A 21,114-nucleotide genomic window follows, 5' to 3' on the forward strand; every position below is an offset into this window, starting at 1 on the left:
GGATCTCCTTGCAGTCCAAGGGACTCTCAAGAGTCTTCTCCAGCACCACAGTTCAAAAGCATCAATTCTTTGGTGCTCAGCTTTCTTTATAGTCCAACTCTCACATCCATACATGACCACTGGAAAAACCATAGCCTTGACTAGACGGACCTTTGTTGACAAAGTAATGTCTCTGCTTTTTAATATGCTATCTAGGTTGGTCATAACTTTCCTTCCAAGGAGTAAGCATCTTCTAATTTCATGGTTGCAATCACTATCCGCAGTGATTTTGCAGCCCCCCAAAAATAAAGTCTGACACTGTTTCCACTGTTTCCCCATCTATTTCCCATGAAGTGATGGGACTGGATGCCACGATCTTAGTTTTCTGAATGTTGAGCTTTAAGCCAAGTTTTTCACTGTCCTCTTTCACTTTCATCAAGACGCTTTTGAGTTCCTCTTCACTTTCTGCCATAAGGGTGGTGTCATCTGCATGTCTGAGGTGACTGATCAAAGCTGAATAACTTTCTTATGTAAATAACCAGCCCTGGAAACATGACAATGAACAACTGCCAAGCTCAGGAATGTGAAAGTGCTGTTAGCCCGAGTGTGCTGGTCAGCTGTCATCTCCTAAAGTGGACGGAGAAGGGCTGGCAGATGAGTACTGGCAGGTAGAGAGAGGCTGCAGGGATGGGGTCAGCAGTGCTGGCAAAGGATGACCTGAGCTGGTAGGGCTGCTCCCAGCGGGCTCCTGGAAGCTTATGCTTTTTTCAGTCGTCCTTTTCACCCAACTCTCCTAGAACATCTCTGTCCAAGGAACAGCACATCGGCCACAGTGAAGCTTTTACATCATTCCAGATGTTCTTCCATATTAGAGCCACCCATTTCCCAGAAGAGGGAACACAGCTGCAAGTGCTTGGCCACATGCCCCCAAAGGGAAGAAGGTTCCGAGTCCCACTTCATTCCTGTTTCCTCCCATTTACATTCATAAGGGATCTTGACTATGTAAATTTGTAAGCTGCAGTTCTGGTTTATCAATAAGCCTTTGGAGAGTTGTGGTTCCTACCACAAATCAGCTCCCTGAAGCTAATCATCTCAGAGTGGAATGAAAAAAAAAAAATGCTGTTCCAGCCCTGTGGCTGGGGACCCATTCTGGATCTTGGGGCCCCTCAGTGTGCTGGTTCCTTTAAGGTGTGACTCCAACCTCTGGTGTCAACTACTAGTAAATTCCCCCCAAACAATGACTAGTAAAATTTCCTTTTTTTTTCTTTTTCTTCCACTTAGATTATGGGGGTATCCAAGAGATCAAATCAGTGAGAATTAGTTTTCTGGGTGTGTGCCTATGTGCTCAGTTGCTCAGTCGTGTCCGACTCTTTCTGGCCCCATAGACTGTAGAATGCCAGGCACTCCAGTCCATGAGATTCTCCAGGCAAGGATGCTGGAGTGAGTTGCTATTTCCTCCTCCAGGGATTTCTGGGTGTATGGAGCCGAATAACCAGTAGAAGAGCAATACCCATAAAGGGGAGAGTGGCTCTTTGTATCCATAATATCTCTGACACAAATATTACTTGACTGAGTGAGTGAAAGTCACTCAGTCGTGTCCGACTCTTTGCGACCCCACGGACTACACAGTTCATGGAATTCTCCAGGCCAGAATACTGGACTGGGTAGCCTTTCCCTTCTCCAGAGGATGTTCCCAACCTAGGGATCAAATCCAGGTCTCCCACATTGCAGGCAGATTCTTTACCAGCTGAGCCACAAGGGAAGTCTAAGAATACTGGAATGGGTAGCCTATCCCTTCTCCAGTAGATATTCCCGACCCAGGAATCAAACCAGTGTCTCCTGCATTGCAGTGGATTCTTTACCAACTGAGCTATCGGGGAAGCCCCAAATTGAACCTGTATTAAAACATGGAATTTGGTTGGTCAAGAGGTTAAGAATCTGCCTGCCAATGTAGGCGACACTGGTTTGATCCCTGGTCTGGGAAGATTCCACATGCCATGAAGCAACTGAGCCCAGATACCACAGCTCCTGAGCCTGCACTCTAGGGTCAAGAACAACAGCAAACAACCCATAGGAGGAAGGGAGCAGCCACAGACTACCTGGACAGGCAGGAAACCACATCCCGAGTCTTCTCCTCTATGACACAAAAGCCGTAAGCTGCAGGGAAGGATAGCAAATCTTGTTGCCCCAGAAGCACAGGTAGTGTAGTAGAAGGGAAAAGAATAAGACTTTGTGTTGCTGGGACAGGGGCAAGAACACATCCCTCAGGAGAGACCTTTTAGAGTTCTCCTACCACTGAGGGAGGGAGAGGACCACTGAGACAGTCCCACCTCAAACCCAGTTTATTGGTGTAGTATGAAATCTTGATATTAAAAAATAACCTTTTACAATTTTTACTGATTTTTTTATGATTCTAAGAGTAATATATTCTCTTTATACCAAACTTCAGAAATACAAAAATAAAGTAAAAATCACCTGAAGTGATTTTTAAAATCACATAAGGATTTTAAACTTTGTACATTTCCTTCTAATTTTCCTACACTATTTTCCTGTATTATTGTAGTATTTCAAAAACCTAACATCTAATGACTGTGTAATTAATATTAGGCATATGACCTTGCTAAAGATCAATGTTGGAAACAAGGCAATAGAGAAAGTTCAGTTCTGGAAGCACCAGGCCACAGCAGGTTCCACTTGGAGAGAGGCAGGAGCATGGAGATTGACCTCCCTCTGAGACTCAGATGTGTAGAAAATGTTTAAAGCTCACAGTGAAAAGGCAACATTGAGAAAAACTCTCTAGCAAGCCAGTTCTCATCTCAAGCACAATTACTTAAAAGAACTTGGAAACGGGTGGTAAAGGAAGATAATACAGCAACAGCAAAACCCAAGCCCTGCTCCCCTTGAGAGAAAACTGAAAACCTCTCTACTCTAATAGCTTAGTATTAGAGATGTGACCATTTATAGGCATAAATACTACCTACGTTAGCCTATACTATCCCATACATACCAAGCTTTCAACAAAAAATCACAAGATGTATAAAAAAGTCCCAATTCCCCACCCTTTCTAACAAGAAACAAAGCCATCAATAGATTTGGCTCAATATTGGAACTATAAAATTCACAATGATTAAAATGTTAAAGACTAATGGAAAAGGTATACACCATGCATGAACAGATGATAAATTTCAGCAAAGGGAAACTATAAGAATCAAATGGAAATGCTGGAAGTAAAAAGCATTTAAAGCCTAAAGCTTTCCTTTCCTGAGTGAATATGATCTTGAGGTTGGAACTCTAGCCTGAAATTAATGGGAAAAAAATCAAAGCTCCACATTTAGGTGTTAAACAATCACAGAGATGCAGAATGGAAGAAATTGGCAAATGTAAATAAGTGAAAAACAAAACAAAACCTAGGAGGTTTAGTGAATTATTAGTTTGATTGGAGCTAGCACCCAGGGCTGCCGCTGAATGCAGAGGTGGGATTTATAGAAGGGGGACACTGTATTCTGGGATCTTACCAAAGTAAGATCCTTTGCACTGGATGGACAGAGAAACTGCTACCCCACACAATGAGGAACTACAAACTACATCCCCAAGGACTGTCTGTGGAGACCATCAAATTTAACTTGGACAGGATGGCATAATCAGTTCAGTTTAGTCACTCAGTCGTGTCTGACCCTTTGCAACCCCATGGACTGCAGCATGCCAGGCCTCCCTGTCCATCACCAACTCCCAGAGTTCACTCAAACTCGTGTCCATTGAGTTGGTGATGCCATCCCACCATCTCACCCTCTGTCGTCCCCTTCTCCTCCTGCTTTCAATCTTTCCCAGCATCAGGGTCTTTTCCAATGAGTCAAGATGGCATAGTATCTGTCTTTAAACACTTTAAGAGTATTTCCATGGGGAAGTGAGTGTGTGTTATTCTAGAAAGCAGTGCAAAGCATTTGGTTAATGACAGAAAGGTAGAGGTGGGTCCCCACAAGTAAGGCTTTCCCACAGTTCCAGTGTCCAGTAAAGGCAGTTTGAGGGAAATGGCACTTGCTCTGCTGAAGTATCGGGAGTGTGGCTGGTGAATGTCAGGAACATCTTGAACAAGATTTTGCCGTCTCTCCAAGGCTAGAATTCTATTTGATATTACATTACTCAAAAAGCACTTCAGTGAGTCTCCAGATAATTATGCTGAGTGAAAAAAAGCTAACTCCAAAAGGTTACATGCTGTGGCCCCTACCTTCCATATAACCTTATTGAAATCACCAAAGTATAGAAATGAAGAACAGGTTAATGGTTGCCAGAGATTTAGGTTTGGGTGGGAATAGGAGGCAAGTGATATTCGGGCTCCTGTTGGTGATGGACACGTTCTGTCTCTTGACTGTACCAAACCCTCAACTGCCTGATTTGCGATGCTGTAGTACAGTATTGCAGGATGTTATCTTTGGAGAAAGCTGGGTAAAGATTACACAGGATCTCTAGGTATTATTTCTAACAATTATATGTGAACATACAATTATCTCAAAACAATTAACCAAAAAAATTAAAAATGAAAAAGCACTTTAGATCTCACCCACCTGTGGGTCATCTGAGCAGATCACACTGGCAGTGACATGCCAATGACCATGATCAAAGGGTTCACGAAACCTCCTCTACTTTACAACCAGCCAGCACTTCCTGGCACCATGGATACACCTGTTTAGCTCTCCTAAGGGACACAGCCTTCATCTTACCCAGTATGTCAGAGCTTTCCAGCTACTGAATCCCAACTGCCGAATTTTCTCTTCCTGCTTGGGGAATGCCCTGTTGCTCAATGGTTAAGAATTCACCTGCAACACGGAGACTCAGGTTCAATCCCTGGGTCAGGAAGATCCCCTGGAGGAGAAAATGGAAATCCACTCTAGTATTCCTACCAGGAAAATCCCATAGACAGAGAAGCCTGGCAGGCTACAGTCCATGGGGTCACAGTCAGACATGACTGAGCGACTAAGCACCACCACCACCACGCCTACTTCTGCTGGAGGCAATGCCATAGTCCTAGCTGCCCAGGTTCAAAAGTATGACCCTCGCTTTGATTCTTCATGCTGTTTTTCTACATGCAGAAACCCAGTCCTAGGAAGCTATTCTACAAAATGTCTCCAGAGTTTCATCAGTTTCTGCTGCAATTCTTAGCCAGGTCTCACTACCTCAGGGCTTTGATAGCATGCTAGGTCCCTAGCTCCCTATCCCTGTCAATTTCTTCTCCCACCACCTCCATCTTACACACCCAGTGTTACTTCTCACCATCTTACTGTCCTAACAAGAAACTTTGAGCAGCGTCCCCAGTGTGTGCGTATATGTGTGTGTGTTTGTGTGTGTGTGTGTATTTGTTGTGGGAGTGGGGAGCATGGCTCTCTAAGGTGTATAAGAACGTGTGTGTGTGTGTGTGTGTGTGTGTGTATATTTGTTGTGGGAGTGGGGAGCGTGGCTCTCTAAGGTGTATAAGAACGTGTGTGTGTGTGTGTGTGTGTGTGTGTGTGTGTGAGACAAGGGACTTGTGGCCAGAGCTCCCCTTGACTCAGGTTTAGCAGCTGTGCCACGTGGCAGTCAGGATGCAGGGCCATCCCCACACAGCACAAAGTAAGTCTGGAGATCTATGACCAGCAATTTGGGACACAGCTGGAAGAATGAGCTGCAATGGGCTGACAGAAAAATGCAGCGACAGCAACATAGAAAGGGCAGGTTTCATGACAATATCAGGAGGTCATGAAACCTACAAGGAGGTTATGGGCTACTGGGGCCTCCCCCATGGCCAGAAGGCGATCCATACAGATAAAGAAAAACAGATTCTCTGTATGATAATAATGAAAGGTTATACTGTACAAGCTGAATCACCTTACCCCAGTTAATGAGACTTCCAGATATATGAAGAGGGAAAAAAATCCATATTTGTGAAAAGTCATGAGGTTAGCATCTGCTTCTGACTGGGAAGTTTAAAGATGGATTTTTGTAAACAGAATGAAACATATTATTGAAAACACTTTTTCTTTCTTTTAAAACGTAATTATTTGGCTGCAAATGGATCGTTTCCTCCTCTGGTTATGAGACTCAAATACCTGCAAATATTGCATAACGGCCCGCTGGCAGACACATCTTGTTGCCTTTCATGGAAGGAAAATGAAGAATTATGAGAACAGGATGGCAAGGTTTCTCTAGCCCAGGATTCCAACATCAACTCTGTGCCTGTTTAAGGCACAAACAACAGGACCTCAGGGTTCCTGTTCTTCAGGTTCTGAGAAATCTTAGTCAAAAGAAAAACCTAGGACCCTTTCCTTATTTCTTAATTTAATTTGAATCAGGAAAACCTCTGTGGCCATACCGCCCAAGCTGTATGTTAAAGGAGAGGCTGAGGCTTCCCTCTCAAAACTTAAGGATTTGATGTTGGTTCACCTGTTCTTGGCAAAGATCTCATTCTCCAGGCATGGGGGTGAGGGGGAGTGTTGAGGCTACCATACTGGTTTTGTAAAGAAGTGATCTCATTAGACCTGCACTTGGGGGCTGCTGCCCCTGTTGACTTTCAGCCAGTCGTCTGAAACTGAGCACTCCTTGCAGGGTCAGCTGAGACCTTCCTCTGACATCACAGAGTAGACACAGGCTCCGAGCAGCACCCACCGTCCCCTTTCCAACAACACCAACAGCCCCAAGGCTTAGGCTGAGCCTTGGCTCTATTTTCTTCTCCACATAGTGCCTGGTCTGGTATTGAACACAGGAGCTGGAGACCATTGTAGGGAAAATGAAAGATGGAAGAAGGATCCAGCAGTGATCTATCAGTGCCGATGCTCCAAGTGCCTGGGTGGGGGGAGGCAAATGCCCTGCCTGAGAGAGATGCCCAGGGTCCCAAACACCATGTATGCTGCACAGGGAAAGGAGAGGGGAAACATCTCATTCCTGGGGGCTTTGAATTTCATGATTTCCCCATGTTATTTAGAAATCAATAAAGATGTCCCATATATTCCTTTCCCAGTGTTTATTTTCCTTGCAGAATGATGCCTAAGAAAAGTCGACAGGATGCTGCTGCAACACTGAAGGCTGTGAGCCTTCCTCCCGTCTACTGAGCAGACGGAGCCACTTCCATTAGGAGCCATTTCCTTTTTCTCCTCTCTTTTTCTTCCTGGTCCTGGTCTCTCCTCTCATCTTTTTCCCCTTCTCTCTCCTTCTCCATGCCTTTCTTGTCCTTTTTTCCCCTCACACTACCCCCACCAGGATCTTACCCTTCCTCTACTCCTTCCTGGTTATGAGCTAAAAGGTGGTCAGTTTTCCTGTAACAAGCGTTGCTGCTAGGTTTTATTCCTGTTTCTAAATAGGGTTGGTTGTTGGCATTTTATTATGACCATAATAAAGTGAGCTTTCATTGCAAAATCTCCCATCTCCCTAGCTTTTGGGGTCCTCGAGACCATGCAGAGAGCCCAGGGGAAGGAGCAGCTTCCAAATGAGCATGAAGGTTAAGGAGACTCAGCAGAAGGGAGGAAAAATCAGAAAATACTGAAGCAGGATATGAGATACATATCTTCCCTCACCCTGCGAAATCAACCCAGTAGGCCCGCCATGCCACTCAGCTTGTAAGGTCACCTAAAGCACTTTGTAAATAAAGGCACATCCATTTTCCAAAGAAAATGGAGCCAAGTGTTTAAAGAAAAGAAGAGGGGGAGGAAGAAATAAGAGAAGGAGAAGATTTTCAGTCTTCTAAGAAAAACCATAACTGCTTCTATTATAAAGTGGGAGAGGAGATTCTATTTAAAAATAATACTGGAAAAGGAAAAGTGAGCAGAGATTTGAGGGTCAACCAAGGGCCTGGGACCCAGTGGGTATCACACACCAAGGACTGTGACTCTGCCGAGAGCCCAGGGCTGGTGCCCACCGGCCTCGGCAGGCTCACCACAGTGAGGGTGGCAGGGAACATAGGGATGGGGAAGCCTGGGACGACCACAGGTTCTGCAGGGACCCCCAGGAAGCTGTGCAGACTCTGCAACATGTCTAAGTCAGGTTGAAATTCCCCACCCACGCCCCGACGTCTTCCCCGCTTGACCTTGCTGCCTACTCTCATCACCATGATGTCCACCATGATGCCTCACGCCACAGGCTGACCACAGTCCAGCCTGGATTCACTGGCTTCTGCTCAAGATGGGATGCCTTCTGACTTCCTCCAAGTCTGCCTCCAGCCAGGTTCGTCATGGCCCCACCTGAGAATCTAGAGAGGGCGACGCTAGAGGCTCCCTTAGCTTCCAGCACCCCTCGAGTGTCACGGTGGATCTTCCTCCCTGGGGCCGCAGCCCCAGGAAGCGGGGACTCACAGCCAAGGCACTGCCAGACAGACACAGGCCAAGATGTGTGGGGTAAACTAGAGAGATCTTCATAACCAAGCACGAGTTCCTCAACTACAAAATGGGGACGTTATTTACCTTAGAGTAGCCTCGTGTGTATTAAATGCAATAATGCCTGAAAAGCACTTACCATGGCGCCTGGGTAAATTGTGAGTAAACATTCGTCACTTTTATAATTAATGGCAGAATCGAAAGGCAGTCTCAGATTCTTTCATCTATACATACAGGAATATGCATATACATATATACAACATACATATACTTAAGTAACTAACCGTATTAAACATGAAATACAGCAGGTAAGATGAATGTCAACCCACTCCAGTCTTCATGCCTGGAAAATTCCATGAACAGAGGAGCCTGGCGGGCTATAGTCTATGAGGTCAAAAAGAGTCAAGACACGACTGAGCACGCACACATTGGCTTTACCACTGGCAAGATTAATGCTCTATCCATTGCCTAATGTTTTAATTAAATGTTAGAAACCAAAGGTGCCAAAAGTATTTGATTAACAATTAAGAGAAGGGGCTTCCGGGCTATTTCAGTGGTTAAGACCCTTCCACTGCCAGGTTCTATCCCTGGTTGGGGAACTAAGACCCCATATGCTGCACGGGCAGCCAAAAACTTAAAAAAAAAAAGTTTAAAAGAAAATAACTAAAATGCATTAAAAATTAATAAGTTCTTTGCAATTTGGGTATTTTTTTTTTAATCTATAAAATCATAGTCCTTGTTTGTGTTCTGACAGGGCTGGCACAGAGCTAAATAAGGACTTCTTTTTATAAAACCATCCCAGAGAGCACAACAAAAAGAGAGGTGTATGACATACAAACCAAATAAAACATTCAACCATAATCTCTTACCTTTGACCCAATGAGAGTGTACAGCCACTGAATGGTTTCATTGTGGTTTATTACTCCATTCATCCCATCCACGTACAACATAATCTGGCCCAAAGCTAAAGAGGAGAAGAGAGAAAGAAGCAAGTAAATAACATCTCCAGTGATCATAATGTCAAGTGAGATTCTCACACTTTAAGTACACTGTATGTTAATGATCAAATCTGAAGATTTGATCTTCTGGTTTGATTCCTGAGCTCTGAAATTAGCGAAATCTCACCGCAGAAAGTGTGGACCACTACACAAGAAACAAAGGCAATTCCTGGCATCTGGAAGATGCAATTAAGGCACCAAATCCAGTGACTGTTGCTTCTCTGTGCCTTGATGTATAAATGCATGTTTTCAGTTTCTATATCTGTGTGAAGTCCCAGACGGGACACAGATATGGATGAGACGGTGTCTGGGTCGTGGCCTCTGGTTACGGAGAGAGGTTCTCCAAGCAACCTGTCCAGTGCCCCAGCCTATGGTCAGGCTTGTCCCAGATGCTATGGAACCATCCTAAGTTTATTTGAATCCTTAGATAGGAGATAAATATGTATTTAAGTATTATTTGTAATCCTTTCTAAGGATTTTGGGGTTTTAAAATGTCAGATATCATGAAAACATTTGTCAATACCAAATAAATTCTTAGTTAAGGAAAATACAGTCACCACATATTGTCATTATCCATAAAAAAATATTATTACACTTTTTAAACAAATACTAACTCCATTTTTTCAGTTCCCTTAGTTTCAAAATAATTTGATGTCTAGAAAATCAATAAACAAAGGTTATATACTCTAAATAGGCTTCATTGAATCACATCTGACCTCCTAAATCTTATTTCAGACATAATTAATTGGCATGGCATTGACACTTTTGGCAACACTTTTTTCCTGGTAATAGTAGAATATCTCATTTTAGAAAACTTAAAGTAAGAGGTGTGAAATGAAAATAATTCATAATCTCATAATTTAGAATTATTCTTAACATGTTGATATATTTTTCCTATATTCTTTCTCTTATGCTTTACACACACACAACTTTATATGCAGGTTGTAGGAAGCAGTTCAGATGAAATGGTGTTGACTGAAAACAGTAAATAAAACACGAAATGTGAGTATACACTAATTCTAAGCATACAAATATATGTGTTATGTCAGAAAATTTATTATTATTTCATCCAATAAATAACAAAATCACATAATCATTCTGAGGAAAAGTATGTTCTTGTATATGTAAAAACTCAAATTTTTAAGCAATTAATTGAACATATTCTTGACACAATAAGCAGTATATTTTTGGAAATACCGGATTCATATTCTATTTGGTGGCAAAACATTAGAGATATTCCTGTTAAAATCAGAAGTGACTTTAAAATGATGCCCACTAATCCTATGATTATTTAATACCATGCTAGAGAGTTTCAGGCAAATATAACAAGATATGAATAATAATAATGAAAGATAGGATGGTTAGAAATTAATACATAAAACTGTCATTATTTGCAAGAAATATTACAGGCTAAAAAAATTCATCTACAAAATTTATAATGAGGAGATCACAATTACAACCACATTCTTATCCTGATGAGAAAAAGTACATAATACACAAAGAAAATCAAACTTTGATATAAAAACATAATGCTAGATAAATGGACACATGAGAGCAAATATGATAAAGGTTTAAATGATTTATTTTATAAGTTGATAAGAAAATACTAAACACCAATATAAAAAAGCCAAAATCAAACCAGTCAATCCTAAAAATTCATTGGAAGGACTGATGCTGAAGTTGATGCTCCAATACTTTGGCCACCTGATGTGAAGAGCCAACTCACGGAAAAGACCCTGATGCTAGGAAAAATTGAGGGCAAAAGGAGAAGGAGGTGACAGAGGATGAGATGGTTGAATGGCATCACCGACTCAATGGACATGAGTTTGAGAAAACTCTGGGACATGGTGAAGGACAGGGAAGCAGGGCGTGCCGCAGTCCATGGGGTTGCAAAGAGTTGGACATGACTTAGTGACTGAACAATGACAAGAGGGAAGACACACTAGTTTACAATAGTAAAGTTGTTCATTCTTACTGTAATAAAAATGTAAAATAAAACAGTAGTGAGGTAGCATTCTTACTTAAATTATCAAAGACATTTTTGAAAGAAATGATTAGTCATCAACTGCTGCAGAGGTTAAATAATTAACTTCACACATTCCTGGCATCAGGGCAAACTGTACAAGTCCTGCAATATGTCTATTTAGTGCTGTAATTGTTTTAAAAATAGTTTCAATAGTTACCATTTAGTGTCTACCGTGTTCCAAGATCTGAGGGGGGCAGGGATGTATATATGTTATTAATATGAGAGCCAGGCTGTATAGGAGGTATTATTACCTTCATCTGACAGAGGAAAAACTAAGGCTCTGAAAAGGGCTCCCAAGTTCCATCACTACCAAGCGGCTGAGTCCACGTCCAGCCAGGACAGGTGGCTTCCCTATGTCTCTACTCAGAGCCTGAAAGTCCTCTCAAAGCTCCTGCTCAGCCAATGTGATTTCAGCAATCTATCCTAAGAGAATAACCCTAAGGGAGGAAAAAGGATGAAGCAAAGATATGCACCAAAGTGTCATGTATAACATCAAAGCATCAACTAAAATCCACACATCCGCATATATAAAATCCACTAGAACGCTGCATACAGAGTAGTTTACCAAAGCTATGTCCTAACTTGTGAGCTGTTTCTGATAAAATAGTTAAAAAGTAGAAAATGAGAAACATTATATAATTCAATAAAATACTAAGATCCTCAAGCATTGAAGGAAAGGAAACCCCATGATATATTAAGCATTATGACAGGATATATGTTTTTTGGATATATTTTCTTCTACTTTTTTGTTTTCCTTGTTTTTCATTAGAAGTACCTATTACTTCTCTAATGGGAAAGCAAACAGATACACAAGAAGGAACTAAATAACTGTATAATGCAAAGTGTTAAGTGCTTTTCCTGGTTTTTAGAATTTTTTTACTAGCCTACCCCTCTCAGCATACCCCTCCCTCCTTCAGTAAAATAAAGCTCCCACTTCATGGAAGAGTTCTGAGAATTCAGCACTTCCTGCCCCATTTTTTCCCTTTTCTTTTTCTTTCTTCCTCTCCCTTCCAAAATAAACTGGCAAACCTCTGGGGAAGAGGAGTTTGCATCACTGTCCTTTTCCCATTCGAGTTCCACTGTTGAAGAAGCAAATTCAGATGCTAGGCTTCCCTGGTGGCTCAGATGTAAAGAATCTGCCTCAGGAAGATCCCCTGGAAAAAGGATAGGCTACCCACTCCTGTATTCTTGCCTGGAGAATTCCATGGACAGAAGAGCCTGTTGGGGTACAGTCCATAGGGTTTCAGACGCGGACATGACTGAGCAACTAACACAGACTTTAGCATCTTCTAAATCAATGGCACAGGGGGAGACAATGAGGACTGTTTATAGTCTCTGGAAGATGCATCCCGTGGGGGACCCTTCCCCCTTCCCAAGGCTGAAAAGCCAGGAACTACAGTCTCCCCACTAACTTCTCAGGGCCTCTGGTATTGCAGAAAGCCCAGCAAACCAGGGCATCACTACGGAAAGGGAGTCAAAGTGAGAATTTCTGTAAGTTTTCTCTCCATCATCTGTTTCCCTTCAAGGTTCTATTAAGTTCCCACTTTGGAGGAAGAAAGTCACCAGAAAGTCCACATCTAATGGAATTCGAGTTTCTGATCACGCTGGTTTGTCAGAATATTGTCAGACGCAAAAGCTTTCAAGCTAGATCTCCCTGCACCAGAGCCCACCCTAAAACCAAAGAGCTCCTTCCTGCAAAACCCAATGCAGACACTAGATGGCGCTAAATAGATTTAGGTGGGTTAAAAATCACACTAAGCTTCCAAAAGAAAAAAAACCACCGGCCTGGATGAGGGCCTGTGAATAAAACTCACACAAGAGGGAAAAGAAAAAGAAAGGAAAAGTAGATGGTCTGGGTCACAAAAATTACCGATTTCCATTTTGAAGAAGGATGAGGAGTATCAGAATGTCAGAACAGAGTGGTGGTCGTGCCTAATGACAGCACAGGTCTGAAGAGAGAGAACAGGCCATTTGTTGTTACGCTGCTCTTGGGATTTTCTCGAGGAAATTTTATTACCTTTCTGTGCTTCTGTTCCCTCATCTCAAAAGTGAGACAGTAAGACTATAGTACCTATTCTGCAGAGGTGTTGTAGGGACTGAGTTAGAGCAGAGTCTTTGTCAGAGTGCTCAATCAATAAGGGTCAGTCATATCAAGGATGTCCCTGAGGTCACAAATCAATTAGCTACTGGACAGACACACACGATGAAAGACTCTTAAGACACAAAGTGCAGAGAGCCTTCTGCCCAAACAAAGTCACAATTCGTTTATTTTCTTAAAAAAAAAATTAATATTTAGATATATGATCCATTTTGACATAATTTTTATAGGAATTGTGTGATTTAGATGGATGTTCTTTTTTCACACAGATATGCAATGGATCTAATACTACATTTTGACTATTCGATAGGATGCTGCTGCTGCTGCTCAGTTCTCAATTGTGTCTGACTCTTTGTGACCTCATGGACTGTAGCCCACCAGGCTCCTCTGTCCATGGGATTCTCCAGGCAAGAATCACAGAGTGGGTTGCCATTCCCTTCTCCAAGGGATCTTCCTGACCCAGGGATCAAACTCGAGTGTCCCGCATCTCCTGTATTGACAGGCAGATTCTTTACCACTGAGTCACCGGGTAAGCCCAATGCATTATCGATGTTGTGAGTTGTCTTCCCTGCTTTACGACCCATTTTGAACTCAAACAAGAAAATCGCTTGAATTTGCTTTTTGCCTAACATCATTTCCATAGTCTAAAATAAATATAAAACAAACAGCAAGTAATAAGTCATTAGGAAAAAACCATAAAGCAAGAAGTGTGCATTAAAATGATGTATAACATAACCACATTTATTCAGAATATATTCCAATATCAAACAGCAAACTTCAGTAATGCAAACCCTGCAATTACTTTTGCACCAACCTAATATTATGGGAAATGCATTAAATCTACAGATAAATTGTGGAAGAATGACATCTTTACTACATTCAATCTTGCATCCCATGATCCTATTATGTCATCATTTAGATCTCTATTTTCATTGCTTTTTTGTAGTTTTTAACTAAAGATTCTGTATATGGATTTTTGCTAAATTTGTATTTCACATTTCTGGGAGCTATTGGATATATTGTTTAAATTTCTGCATTCCTAACTATTTATTATTAGTTCAGTTCAGCCACTCAGTCACGTCCAACTCTCTACAATCTCATGGACTGCAGCACGCCAGGCTTCCCTGTCCATCACCAACTCCCGGAGCTTACTCAAACTCATGTCCATTGAGTCGGTGATGCCATCCAACCATCTCATCCTCTGTCGTCCCCTTCTCCTCCTGCCTTCAATCTTGCCCAGCATCAAGGTATTTTCCAATGGGTCAGTTCTTCACATCAGGTGGCCAAAGTATTGGAAATTCAGCATTAGAATAAAAATAACTTTGTTTTGACTTTGTATTCTGTAACTTTGTTAAACTTATTAATTCTAGGGATTTGAAGGATTATGTTTCTGCAGACTATCTGAGGTTTTCTACATAGATAATAATGATGTCTGTGACCTAGAGCAATTTTATTTCTTCCTTCCCAATCTATATCCCCTTCAGCCCTCTTCCCTTTATTCCTCCTTGCCCTATTGCACTGGTTAAGTATGAATATTCAATAGTGGTGGTTGGAGTGGAAAACTGCTTTTTCTCAATATTAAAGAGAAAGAATGTAGTCTTTCACCATTAATTATGATGTTAACTATAGGTTTTTGTACAGTGCCCTTTATCAAGGCAAAGAAGATCCTCCCAGTGTCTAGTTTATTGAGAGTTTTCTTTAATCATAAATCAATGCTGAATTTCGTTAAATGTTTTCTCTGTATCAGCTGATATTATCAAATGGTTTTTCTTCAGACTGATAATGCAGTGGGTTACAGAGTGAATTTCAAATATTGAACTAGCCTTGCATTCCCTCTTGGCCATGGCGCAGTATTCTTTTTATATACTGCTGAATTTGATTCGCTGATATTTTGCTGAGGATTTTGGCATCTCTGTTCATGAAACAGGGGTCTGTAGTATCCTGTCTCTGCCCAGTTTTGCATCATGGTAATGTCAGTCTTATAAAATGAGTTGGGAAGCATTTCCTCTTCTTCTGTTTTCTGGAAAAGGTTACATAAAATTGGTTTTATTTTGTCTTCAAATGTTTGGCAGAATTACCAGGAAACCATCTGAGCCTGGAGAATCCATTTTCAGAAGACGGCTAACTACAAATCAGATTTCCTTAATAGTCATAGTCAATAACCGTTACAGTACTAAGGCTAGTCAGGTTATCTATTTCATCTTGGGTGAATTTTGGTAGTCTGTGGTTTTTAAGGAATTGGCTCATTTCATCTAAGTATCAATTTTATTTACTAACAGCTGTTCATAGTATCCTCTTATTAGTTATTTAATGTCTGTGGAGTCTGTCATGATATCCCCTGTATCATTATGGGTGTTGGCAATGAGTGTCTTCTTTTTCTTTGTCATTATTGCTTATTTGTTCTTATTGCTTTTCAAAGAATTAGCCTTCCCTAGCATGTGTGCCTGAGAAGGTGATGGCAGCCCACTCCAGTACTCTTGCTTGGAAAATCCCATGGATGGAGGAGCCTGGTGGGCTGCAGTCCATGGGGTTGCAAAGAGTCAGACACGACTGAGCGACTTCACTTTCACTTTTCACTTTCATGCACTGGAGAAGGAAGTGGCAACCCACTCCAGTGTTCTTACCTGGAGAATCCCAGGGATGGGGGAGCCTTGTAGGCTGCCATCTATGGGGTCGCACAGAGTCGGACACGACTGAAGCGACTTAGCAGCAGCAGCATGTGTGCATGCTAAAGTCATTTCAGTTGAGTCTGACTCTGCAACCCTGTGTACTGTGGCCTGCCAGGTTCTTCTGTCCGTGAGATTCTCCAGGCAAGAAGACTGGAGTGGGTTGCCATGCATTCCTCCAGGGAATCTTCCCAACCCAGGAATCAAACTTGCGTCTCTTACATCTCCTGCATCAGTAGGCAAGTCCTTTACAATAGTGCCATCTGGAAAGTCCAGCTTTTCAATAGTCCAGCTCTATTATTCCTGTTTTCAGTTTCATTAGTTTTTACCCTTATATTTATCATTTCTTTCCTTCTACTTACTTGGGTTTATTTTTCCTTTTACATTCTAGTTTCTTAAGGAAAATGTTTATATCATGGATTATTTTCTTTTTTTCTAATAGAAATATGTAATGCTATAAATGTCCCTCCATGCACTGTTTCAACTGCATCCCACAAATTTCGATTTATATTTTTGTTTTCATTTAGTTCAAGTTATTTTCTATTTGAAAATTTCTCTTCAACATATGATTATTTAAAAGTTTGTTGGTTAATTTCCAAACATTTGGAGATATTCCCGTTATCCTTCTATAACTGATTTAATTTCATTATTGTCAGAAAATGTATCAGATGTTTTCAAGTCTTTTAAATTTGTTATTTTTATGATCCTGGACGTGATCTATCTTGTTAATGTTTTTATGCATTCAAAAGTATATTTATTCTACTACAGTTGGGTAGAAAGCTCTAAAAATGTCTATTAGAACTAGTTGGTTGGTGGTGTTATTTAGTTCCACTAGAGCTTAGCTGATTTCCAGTCTACCAGTTCTATTGATTAACTAAAAGAGGAATATTGAAGTCTTCAACTTCAACTGAGGATTTTTCAGATCTTATTTCATTTCTCTCAGTTTTTGCTTCATGTATTTTGAAGCTGTATAGGTTTTCCATTTCTGGGTGAATCAATTTTTACATCATTATAATGTCTTTCTTTATCTATTGCTATTTTCTTTACTCTGGAATCTACTTTCTCTAATGTTAATTTAGCTTTTTTTCTTTATTAATGTCTGTATGATATTTATTCCTATATCCTTTTGCTTCTAAACTAACTAAAGCCTTATAATTAAGGTGGGTTTCTTATAGGCAGCATTTAGGTGGGTCTTATTTTTGTACCCATTCTGATCATCTTGGTTTCTTAATCACTGTGATTAGGCCAGTTACATTTAATGTAATTAATGGTACATATGAATTTAGCCCCATCATTTCCAATCTGCTAATGAATCCATCTAGTGAGATTTTTATATTAATTTATTTTTAATTTCTAAATTTTCCATTTAGAAAATGATTCTTCTTTATATTTTACATTCCTTTTCTGAGACTATCTTTCCATTCACTTCAATAGTGTTCATTCTTCCTTTTTTTGATATTAGCTTCTTTAAAGCAATTGACAAATTCACTACCAATGTCTTCTTGCCACTGGGGTCTACAGATTTGTCTTTTCCTACACAAGCTGGAATTTTTCTAGTTTATTGTATGTCAACTAATTTTGGCTTATATGCTAGATACCCTGAAAATTATGACTGGATTTTGTTTAAATATTCCAGAAAAGGCTGACATTTTTGTTTAAGCAGGCAATTAACCTTGTTTTCTTTAAGCCACTTGTTTTGACCTGACTTTTTTGAGCTGTGGTTCCAATGCCAGTTCAGTTTTCAAAGCCTGTGTTGTGCCATCTGGATTAGCCCTGCATGCCAACCACCCAGTGGCTAGTCTGGAAGCCACTGGGCAGGGGGCAGTGGTCCACCTTGTTGTTCGGTTCTCAAAGTCTTTGGTGTGCTGTTTAGGGTCAGATTCATGCATGTAGTTTGTGGGGAGCCCGGGGCTCATTAAAAACTTTGTAGGTCACTTTTCTCTTTTTCCATTATCTCCCTGATACTTTTAGGTTCCCTGGGGCTCCCTTTCTTAGTCTTTCAATCAGAGAGTGGGGCCACTATCTACCTTGCTCTGCCACATACATTTTGTGACTGTGCCCACATCTGGGGCCAAGCAGTGGGAAAACAGGGGAAAATACAAATGGAATTCACCCCAACACTCTTGTGATTACAACTCCTCTCAATAAAAGCAGAAGTTTATGCCTCAAAGTTGTAGGTGCCTGCAGGCTCCTGCTGTTCTCCCATTATTATCACAGCTGTTCTCACCATGGGATTATCTGTGGGCAGGAGTTCAAGATAACAGAGAAAAGACTAAGAAACATGGGGGACTTTCGCAGTTTCTAGTGTCTAGAGTCCCTTTTCATCCTACTTCAAGCCAGAAGTAGAAAGCTTCTTCTGGAACTCCCAATGAATACATCAATGGCCACTTTGGGTTCGGGGCTGATCTGAGTCCAGATCAGGAAATACTAGAAGAAAAATGTTAAAAAGCACTATCCCAGCACTATCTTGAAATTCTAATCTTCTTTCCCAATTTGTCCACTACTATTTACTCTTCAAGATCCTTGAATAGTTGCTTTATGTATTTTTCCCTGGTGGCTCAGCCTAATGAATCTGCCTGCCAACTCAGGATATGCAAGTTCAATCCCTGGGTCGGGAAGATCCCCTGGAGAAGGAAATGGCAACCCACTCCAGTATTCTTGCCTGGGAAATCCCATGGACAGAGGAGATTGCAGCCTACAGTCCACGAGGTTCAAATGAGTCGGACACGACTTAGTGATTAAACAACAACAAAGTCACATTGAATACCAGAGAGAGGTTCCTCTGTGCTACGCCATTTCAGGCAGAACTCCGCCCAGCTCTGCTTTTAGAAGACAACTCCACAGCAACACAGGGACGGCTTGGAGTCAAGTCCCATGTCAGGGTCCGCTCAGAACTTTGCCTCAATAATCTAACTACATGGTTTTCAATCCTTTTTCTCTTCTTCCTTTCTCCTCTTCTCCCTTCCTCCATTTTTATTTTCCTTCTTTCCTTATTGTTTTTCTTTCTTTTTTAAAGCTGGAGGCCTTTCAGTGAAAGGATCTTCTAAAAGGAACCCTAACACAGGCCATAGATCACTCCTGGATGTTTTGCCGGAAGCACTGGTGGGTTTTAACTGCTTCCCCCTTAACACTTGACACTGCCAGCCAGTCTACTGCAGTAGGTCCCAAAGGGGGGCTGTTAAAAGCACCCAATCACCCAGGCTAGACAGTGGAGCTCATTGCACACTTGCATTTTCAAACGCCACTGGTGGGTTATGAAATCAACTTAGTGAGTCCAGATCAGCAGTGGATTTTTTTAATAAACAAAACAGAATAGAAAACAGAGTGCACTTCATTTCAGGTTAAGGGCTGTTTCTATTTTTGTTCTATTTTATAAAAGTATGAGTTTTCTCCTATAGATCTCAGCCACAAAAGTTTGGAATCTATTATTTCAAACCCCTTCCCTTCTGTTATCCTTCACCTCCAGTGATTCCTCTAATTCTCTCCATTTTCCTCTGAAACAGGCCTCAAATTCACCTTTCCTTCCCTCCATCACTGCCTCAGGTCCAGCTTCCATTGTCTCTCTTGGATTACAGCAACTGATGACCCAGCTGGTCCACCTACCTTGATTGTACTCTTTCTAATCCATGAAAGATGCTGCCATTGAATCTTCTAAACCATGAACTAAATCAACTGAAACTGGCAGACCATCTGGCTCCCTCCGCCTGGGGATAAGGCCCAAGGTCCCTTCCATCCCCAGCCTCTAACCCACCTTTCAACTTCCTGTCCACCCCATCTGGGCTCCTTTACCTCTGAACCTTCTGCTCCCATGAAGGGCTTTAATCCTAAGACTATCAAACTTGAATTAGTTACATGTGTCTTGCTTTTAAGAAAAGTTCTTAAATATAAAATATTAATTCCAAAAACCAGAGCTAATTTTTTTAAAGATAGAATTTTTCAATTGTTTTATAAAAAAGAACTTCTTATATATCAGAGACAACAACCCCAAGAAAACAAGCCCCCATCAGTTATTTGCCTGCTTGTTCATGTCCTCTCCTTTGACCAAAGATGCCAGAAATGCCATGGAAGAAGCTGAAAGATAATTCCTTCCTGGCAGAGTCATCTGACTTTTTAAACAAAGAGCTCTTAAACACTGCTGCCCTGAGTAGTCTTTTAATGAGCCCCTCATCCATTCTTTCCTTCAATATTACAGTGAAATTATAGGTCACAAGTACTCTGTAAATTGGCTTGGAGATTCCAGAGCTGCATGACCTTCTTAAGGGAATTATACAGTTTAGGCCAAAGGATTTTTTAACGTAACGTGGTTGGGTTTCAAAAAAAGCACTGAAATAACTGTAGGCATATCACACATTTGACTATAAACTAGCCCTTGTTTATGTCCTGGACAAAGCTTTTATTTGTAAATTAAGCATCCACTTGTATATTCAATGCTAGAGTTCCACCAGGAAACAAAAGATTTCTCTGAGTATTTCAATGTACCTTTTGTATCACCTCCCTACTAAATATTTTTTGCATCTTGGGGTAACTTTTAATTTTGATATAATTTCAAAATAACAAAAAAAATTGCAGAAACAACAGTGCAAGTAACTCTTATTTATCCATAGACATTTTACAAAGCTCCACTAATTGTTTATGTTGTGTACCATTTACTTTATCATTCTCTTTTCCTGAACTTTTAAAATTATATTTTTAAATAAAAATGTTTATATTTAAGGTATAATGATGTAATACACATACACAGTGAAATGATCATGAAGTCAAACTAATTCACATAAAACCTCCTCATATAGTTACCATTTGTGTGCATGCTGAAAGAACACAACTCTACTCTCTCAGCACATTTTCAGGATTCAACACAGTATTGTTAACCATAGTTATCATGCCTAGACTTTAGCTCCCTAGACCTCCTCAACTGCATTTTCCCATTCTTGATTTGATTTTCATTAGACAAAAGCAGTAGGAAGGAAAATCTATTCTACAGCCATTCCATTGGATCAGAGATTTTACCACT

General features: G+C 40.9%; 1 protein-coding gene across 1 annotated transcript in view; it reads right to left on the bottom strand.

Moving 5' to 3' along the window:
* Positions 1-21,114, bottom strand: part of FHOD3 (formin homology 2 domain containing 3) — a 469,739-nt gene that overhangs the window by 204,387 nt on the left and 244,238 nt on the right. The window contains exon 6 of the mRNA XM_010849782.1: positions 9,185-9,279. Coding sequence (XP_010848084.1) covers positions 9,185-9,279 — 95 coding nt within the window. The remainder of the gene's footprint in view (positions 1-9,184; positions 9,280-21,114) is intronic.

Source organism: Bison bison, unplaced genomic scaffold, assembly GCF_000754665.1.
Source record: "Bison bison bison isolate TAMUID 2011002044 unplaced genomic scaffold, Bison_UMD1.0 scf7180017864286, whole genome shotgun sequence".
NCBI lineage: Eukaryota > Metazoa > Chordata > Mammalia > Artiodactyla > Bovidae > Bison > Bison bison.